The 8,005-nt window shown below is 44.0% G+C and overlaps 1 protein-coding gene across 1 annotated transcript; it reads left to right on the top strand.

Annotated features, from left to right (window-relative positions):
- The first annotated feature begins 1,325 nt into the window (after positions 1-1,325).
- FIGNL1 (fidgetin like 1) lies at positions 1,326-5,118 on the top strand. The gene is made up of 2 exons (XM_009282899.2): positions 1,326-1,350; positions 2,720-5,118. The coding sequence occupies exon 2, from the start codon at positions 2,728-2,730 to the stop codon at positions 4,801-4,803; it is 2,076 nt and encodes a 691-aa protein (XP_009281174.1). The 5' UTR covers positions 1,326-1,350; positions 2,720-2,727; the 3' UTR covers positions 4,804-5,118.
- Positions 5,119-8,005: the final 2,887 nt, after the last annotated feature.

The raw sequence follows: 8,005 nt of genomic DNA, 5'->3' as shown, positions 1-8,005 counted from the left end.
ACGGGCGGCCCGCCCAGACTAGCCGATTCCGAGGCGGGGGGCGGCCCTTCGCCGCGGTGCGGGGGGGCGGAGGCCGCTGGGGAAGCATCGGAACTCTAGTCTCGGCTTCCCCTCCCCCGGTGCGGTGAGGGAGGTCGACCTGCTTGAAGCTGTGCCAGCGAGGGCTCCGGAGCTGAGGGGCCCTGCCCTGGCTTCTTGCCGGCTGGACGGTATCGGCCTGTGCGTGCTCCGCAGCAGCGGAGAGGGCTAAGCCTTGCCTGGGCAGCCGGCGTGCTTCCCTTCTGGTTTTCTTGCCTGTGGGCAAGCAGGCTTTCCCCACGTTTCGAATGGGTGTATATGTTCATGTATCAATGTAATGGCGTCCAGCACGCGTGTCAGGTAGTTACTTATCCCACTGTTTGCTGAGGCTGAACGCTTGCATGCCAGAAATTCGTTATTGTCAGCGCTTTGATAAACCCCCAACGTTAGACACTTAGATGAAAGTATGATGCCCACAACATCTAGGAACAGTTTTGGCTGTTGAAGAAGGACTGACTGTCCGTGTAGGCATTTGGCTAGCTCTTGGGGGAAAAGTAGTAAGACTATGAGGACAACTAACAGGAATTAGAATAGGGAGAGACTGTGATATTAGAAGATACTTAAGAAGAAAAATCAAACTGAAATTTTAAACTGGCTACCACTGCCCGCTTATTATGACCTTCCCTCGGTGCTGTGAAGATGTTTACTGAATCTTTAGGTAGTGGTGGTGAACTTGAGATTTTATATTCTGAATGATGTAACTCTATGGAAATATTTAATGGGAGCAAATGCCTGCTACTAAACTTTCTCTGAACTTAGCTTTTATGTTTCAGAAGATGTTTTTGATTCAACAGTTACAAAAAAGTTAAGTGCGCAGAGACAGTTATTTAGTATAATGTATAGTAGTTGTTTAGAGAAAAGAAATAAAAGGCTGCAGCCCTCCATCTCCTGTTCACCTGTCGCTCAGTTGCAGATGGATTATGGTGGGAGTTTGCACCTCATTCGGTAGGCGCAAGTTAGACTTCTCACGGTGCAGAAGTTGACAGTAACTTTTCAGAGGAAATCTTATTTTTGTGTTGTTTTTTTAATTGGATTCCCATGTAAAGGTACTGAATTTGCAGGTAAAAGATGTATTGACTTTTCTAAATAGCTCTACAAAATTGGGCTGAAGTAAAAAAAAAAAATCCAAACCAAAATAATTTATCTCCTTATTGTTAATTATGCGTGTAACCCCTCCTGCCATAATCATGCTGTGCTCTCTGTTGTCTTACAGTGATGCAAGACTTTTTGAAAGTAAACGGAGAGGACCCCCCACACCCCCTATTCCTTCAGGTCTGTCTCCCCGGTCTCATACATACATTACACCTGTACATTAATCAGCACTCATACATAGTCTGTAGCTGATTCAGGAGAAGATTGCAGGTTGACTCGTACTCTGTTGGAAGGGGTGCAGAATATGTGGACCTCCACTTTACCAGTTTTTGTTTTAAGTATTCTCTGGCTGGAACATCCAGTACATATTGAAGTTAAAAAAAAGAGAAATTAGAATTTGATGCATTTTGGTCATGTCACATATTAGACATATGTCCCTAGATATATATAATATATATAATATATATATTAGGCAAGTATCATTAGACAGATGAGGAGATGGGAATTACTGTGTGTTAGGAGCTTTCTGCAAACCCTGTTGAGGCTGTGGTGGATTCCTCTAATTTTGCTTGTGCCTGTGTCTCTTCTGAAATCATGAATTCTTCACGTTACCAGAAATACTTCTGTACATGATACATTGCAGAGAAAGACTTATTTGAATATGGAATAGAAGAGAATATTTCAGTTGGAAGGGATCTACAATGATCATCTAGTCCAACTGAAAATACATCGTAAACATGAGCATATCTTTTCAAGTCTGGCAAAATGCTCCTTCCTAGCCAAATGTCATCTTTCCTATTTCTTTAACTAAAAAATCGCTGAAGGAATTTAAAGTCTACTTTCTAAATCTGAGAAACAAGCATTGCTTTAAACACACAAGAGCTTTGTTTCTCTAAAATATAAAATGGGGAGATTTTAGTATGTTCTAAGTGGAATAAATAGTTTTGAACACTTGCTATGAATCTGTATATATTTTCTTAATCTGAAAGTTTACTAAATTCAGGCTTATTCATTCCACTTTTACCTCCCCTCACAGACTTTGCATGTAGTTTTACTTATTAGCTTCAGTGTTTCATTTTTATTACCATCACTGTAGTAAATGTCATCATTCTGACAGTGATGTATAATCTGTCCGCCTCTGCACTGTGCCTTATTCTGTCAAATAAGAGTGAAAGCACTGGTGATTTCATTTAACAAGGCCAATTTTTGTTTGACCATCTGTTACCGTTCTTTGCAGTCTACTTACCTCCCCAGGAGACCTCTGGTTAGAAGCAAACTCTCTCTTCCCCCCTCTCCCCCCTTGTTTTCTTTCAACAAGAAAGAAAAGAGAACCTCAGTCTAAATGGCTTTACACCACAAAGCTCGTTGCTTTTTGGAAATGGTAAAGTGTCCAGACTGGCTAAATAGCTTGCAAGATCTACTGCGCTATTTCTCTCAATTAAAATAATGTATGTTTTCATGTATATGTATTTAGGAAAGGGGGAAAGCAGCCAAAGCAAGTAGCTGTGAAATGCATTTTATAACAGTAGGTATTTTGTGTATGTTTCAGTGTCCGTGATGGAAGCCCCCACCCACAGCGCTGTGCACCTGAGCGACTGGCAGAAAAGTTACTTTGCTATTACCTCTGGCACCTGCGCACCTGGACAGAAGGCAGATGAATACCGTGCCAAAATCCTGCGTATTCAGTATGCATGGGCAAACTCCGAGATCTCTCAGGTCTGTGCTGCCAACCTGTTTAAAAAATACGCAGAGAAATACTCTGCAATTATTGACTCTGACAACATAGAGACTGGCTTGAATAACTACGCTGAAAACATTTTGACTTTGGCAAAGTGTCAGCAAAATGACAGTGACAAGTGGCAATCTGCCTTGACAACAGATAATGTATTTGAATTAAAGTGTGTGCAAGAGAGGATGCAGGCTGGCAAAAATTTCCAAAGCTCTCAGATGGCACCAACAGATGCCTGTGTACTAGCTGATAAAGGGGTCAGTGCCTCCGCCGCTCCAGGTCTTCCTAAACTCAGTATCTTCAGCAGTGCCGGAGAAACTGAGCTCTGTGCTGGCTCAGCAAAATGCACGAGTCAGGGACCAGATCTCCTTGAGCATCCCTTGTCTTCAAAGTCTCTTCAAAGCAGTGTGCATCCTGTGACCAAAACTTCGGAAACGCTTCCTGCCTCTTCAGCCTCCTTAAACGAACAGGTTCATATAGGTTTCCAGGCCACTCCACTGTTTGGAAGTAAAGAAGCGACAAGTGGTAGTTCTCCGAGAATGTCGAGTAACTGTCGTGATGGACAACATTTGTCTCCTTCCAATCAGTCAGCTATACCTGCATGGTCCGCAAGTTCTGGAAAAAGAAAAGCGTTTTATGGTCTGGCTGATGAAGGCAGCACTGTGATTCCTAGCCTTGCTCCGTGCCAGGCTTCCATTAGTACAGAAACCGGTAGTTTTTCAGGGAATAGAAACAGAAATGAAGAGAGCAGTGTTCCTGGTTTTAGAACTGCAAAAGAACAGCTGTGGGTGGATCAGCAAAAGAAATCTCAAAACCTACCCCAACGTGCACCAGTCTCATCATACGGAGGTGTAAAAAAATCGCTGGGTGCAGGCAGATCTCGGGGTCCATTTGGCAAGTTTGTTCCTCCAGTTCCAAAACAAGATGGAAATGAAAACGGAGGAGCACAGTGTAAACCTCATGCAAGAGGACCGACAGATCCATCGCTGCCTATAGATGAACGACTGAAAAACATAGAACCAAAAATGGTCGAACTCATTATGCACGAGATCATGGACCACGGGCCTCCTGTCAGCTGGGATGACATTGCCGGAGTTGAATTTGCTAAAGCTACCATAAAAGAAATAGTAGTCTGGCCTATGCTGAGGCCAGACATCTTCACTGGGCTACGTGGTCCTCCTAAAGGAATTCTTCTCTTTGGCCCCCCTGGGACTGGCAAGACTCTTATAGGCAAGTGCATCGCGTGCCAGTCTGGAGCGACTTTTTTTAGCATCAGTGCCTCTTCTCTGACTTCCAAGTGGGTAGGCGAGGGGGAAAAGATGGTCCGTGCGCTGTTTGCTGTGGCGCGATGTCAACAGCCGGCAGTGATTTTCATCGATGAAATTGATTCTCTATTGTCTCAGCGTGGAGATGGGGAGCATGAGTCATCGAGAAGAATAAAAACTGAATTTCTGGTCCAGTTAGATGGAGCAACAACCTCCTCTGAAGATCGTATTCTCGTGGTTGGAGCAACAAATCGACCCCAAGAAATCGATGAAGCTGCCCGGAGGAGACTAGTGAAGAGACTGTACATTCCTCTTCCAGAAGCCTCAGCTAGGAAGCAGATTGTTACCCGTCTAATGTCTAAGGAGCACTGCTCTCTAAATGAAGAGGAAATCGAACTGATAGTTAAGAAATCGAATGGATTTTCTGGGGCAGACATGACACAGCTCTGTCGAGAAGCTTCTCTGGGCCCTATCCGCAGCCTCCAGTCCATGGACATCGCAACCATCATGCCAGACCAAGTACGGCCTATTGCTTTCCTGGACTTCGAGAGCGCCTTCAGAACTGTGCGGCCCAGCGTCTCCTCGAAGGACCTAGAGCTGTATGAAACCTGGAACCAGACATTTGGCTGCGGTAGATAATTGCATCCAAACTGTTTCACTGAAACACTTCTTTAGCGCTGTCACATATTAAACCCATGATAATTTAGGGTGTCTGCACTTTTTTGTTTCTGTCTTTGAAATAAATCTTCCTATGTTATGCAGGCAGATGTCTAGGCCCTGGCCTGAGGTTTAGCCAACTGAAAAGACCGTGAGAAACTGCTGGTCATGATACGGGAAATTGCTGAACACGAGTAACAGAGTGAGAAGCTGACAAGAATTACAGATGGCTGCTGTGAAAGGTGGACGAGTTTCACTGATGTTTAAGGGGAAGATGGTTAAACCTCACATATATTTGAAGGGAGTATTGGGGGGAATATTGCAAGGCCCACTGTGCTGTATCAGTAACGCCCTGCTAGGCTGAGGGGACCCAGGTAACGTTATCAGAAATAGCGATTTTGGGTAGGGATGTAGGAAAACTGGGACTGATGGGGGAAGGTAGTTAGGGGTGCATTGTTTGGGAAGAGACAGGAGCAGAGGAAGGAAAGAGTCAAGGTGGATATGGGAAGATTAGAAGGGTGGATAAAAGGGGACGGTCTCATGTAAGCAGTGCTCTTGTCTGACAGCCCTGTGCCACACCACTGCAGTCTATCACAGCTTCTTATTAAGTCCTTTTTCTGATGATTTGCTGCTTAATCTTGCTTTCTGTGCTGTGGATGTGTGTTATCAGGAGGTCTGGGCACCTGCAACTGGAGAAGAGGCCGTGGGTCATAGGGGCTGTAGGGTCTGAGGGCCAGCCATGGGCTAGCCAGTGTGTTTAGGGCCAGGTGCTGTAGGGATCCTGCTGTGCATGCAAACCTCACTAGCAAAACTCACTAGCAAACTTCAAGCTGGACTAGCTGGCAAGTAGGAGGAAACCAGCACCTGGAAAGAGCCAAGGTATAAGCCAGTGGCAGGGTAAGGGGGCTCAGGGTCTGGGCATGGATTTTAGATGAACTCAAATCCCATGGCGATGTTTGAAGGCTCCATCAGCGTGGTGTTCTTGTGAAGCTGGAGCGTGGGGGGCCTGCGTGTCTCACTGGTGAGCTTCAGTCCTGTTCGGCTGGAGATGAGGGACAAGATGGGGCTGTGGTGTTGGATTTATGTGAGTGCATTTGCTGTGTTTGCGCATGCTGGTAAAGGCACTGCTCGCACTCTGTTCTTGTCCGTGTGTGTGTGTGTGTATGCATGTTTGTGTGTCTGCCATTTTGGATTAGGGGCTCAGCCTCACTCCTGGCTGGACCCGCAAGCAAAACCAGCGGCAGCTGCATCCATCAAACTAAGATGGGAGAAGCCTCAGTCTGAGAGTGCACCTGACTGGGCTCTAGCAGCGGGGAAGGAGAAATCCCGTGTCCCAACATCAACTGGGTTCCTCTACTCCTTAAAAAATCTTCATGTAACAATGGTAAAATTCCTAGCTACCTTGTACGTGGTGTTCTTACCCAAGGTCTGGAAGAAATGCACCGCCTTTTGTTCGCATAACCTGTCCTCGCCCACTGGCTGGACAGAGCTGCCTCTGAATGGAAAACAAATGAAAAGCTTTCCTTTGGATTCTTTTGTTAGTGTGGCAGAGCTGGCTGCGGTGGTGTCCATGCTTTATTTTCAGTTTTTCAAAAGCACTTTTTCTCCTATTGGGGAAAACAACTAGCTTTTAAGCTCTGTGTACTTAGATTTTTCTAAAAATGCATCAATGCTGTTTAGCTAGCATTTTTTTAAAGCCATTTGGGAACTACAGGGGCTATGAGACTATAGTGAGCCTTGAGTTCAGAGTAATTTGGAAGACTTGGTGTTTCTTAGAGCTCATCCTGGTTTAAACATAAAAAAAGTCAGTTCTATTCTTAGCTTATGTTTCTAGTAAAGTATGGTATGTATTGGAAATTGTTTTTCAGAGATGTAAAAATTCAGGTGTGCAAATTTATCTTAATTTTTGAAATAGTGAAAGTAGAATAATTAGATTATTTTGTAAGAATAAATGTGTGGTGTGGTCCAAATCGATTGACTTTTGTGCCACTTGGGTAAAGATTGAGATTAAATCTGCTCTTGCAAGTTTAGCGTTGGAGAGCTATAAACATGTACTAGGTAAGATTTTTGCTCTCTCCAAACATCTCTCCAGCCCTAATGAAAACATGTTCTTTAAAATATTGTCTCGGGCAAGTGAATGAAAACCCCGGAGACTTCTGATTGTCTCGTAAAACCTAAGGGTTGCTCAAGGGTAATAAAACCCTTATGTATGATTAAATAATTGCCTTATTTATGCTGGGAATTATTCTGGTATGCTGTGTGAGCATACTGTGCTCTTATGTGTGGATCTGAATATTCATATTTTAATGGAAATGGCTGTACTGGCAGGACCAGTGAGAATGCACATGGTGATGGAGAATAAAATGCCGCCTAAAATGACAGGGACTGGGAGAGAAACGCTGTGCCGCTATGTTTGTCTTCTGCAAAGTGGAACTCGTGAACGAGATACAAGGTAGAACCGCAGCAGCAGGCAGGAGTATTCTTCCTCCTGCTTCTTACGTTATTCATTACTTAGCACCCTCTTGAATTACATGAGCATGCTTTTGTTTTAGAAAGCACACAGAAATAGGGAAAGGGAACATTAGGTAAAGTTTATTCTTTCTCTTTTTTAGTAATGATGCAGGTAATATGACTGTCCCTTCAGCCATCTAGCAATATTCAAGGCTTTGCTGCAGGACTCACAAGTCAGCAGGACTTAGCCCAATATGTGTTTCATAACCCGCTATAACAGTGCCACCAAACAAGAGATTAGATCGCCGGTAACATAATTTCACAAAATACAGAAAATTGCACGGAAGTAGGGCATGACTGTAATTTAAGGGAAATGGTGCAGATAAATCCACTTTAATGGATCTGTTTGGTGTATGCAGAAACCTATGTACTTCATTATTTATTCTTTTTGGCTGGCTGAACTTCGTAAGAGGAAATGCAGGACTCTCCTCTGGTTTTGTGGTTCAGTAACATTTGGTGCACAATCTCTTAGTTTCTCTCAAATAAAGGTAAATAATTGCAGTCCTGGAAAGGTGAGGTGGTCTTAATAATCAAGGCAATTCAGACTCTTCATGTTCTCGATGCATCTTGTATTTGAGTTAGCTAAATTGTCTCAGAGCAGTATGAAATCCCCAGATGAACTTTCGTTTACAGGAAACTGTGCCAACACAAGTAGGTAAAAAGCTGATGAAGC

This window comes from Aptenodytes forsteri, unplaced genomic scaffold (genome assembly GCF_000699145.1).
Source record: "Aptenodytes forsteri isolate BGI_AS27 unplaced genomic scaffold, ASM69914v1 Scaffold150, whole genome shotgun sequence".
Classification (NCBI taxonomy): Eukaryota; Metazoa; Chordata; class Aves; order Sphenisciformes; family Spheniscidae; genus Aptenodytes; species Aptenodytes forsteri.
This window is presented reverse-complemented; position numbering and strand designations above follow the sequence as displayed.

Bases quoted from the DNA above. Each gene is read 5' to 3' on its own strand.
- FIGNL1 (XM_009282899.2), top strand. From the start codon at position 2,728: ATGGAAGCCCCCACCCACAGCGCTGTGCACCTGAGCGACTGGCAGAAA.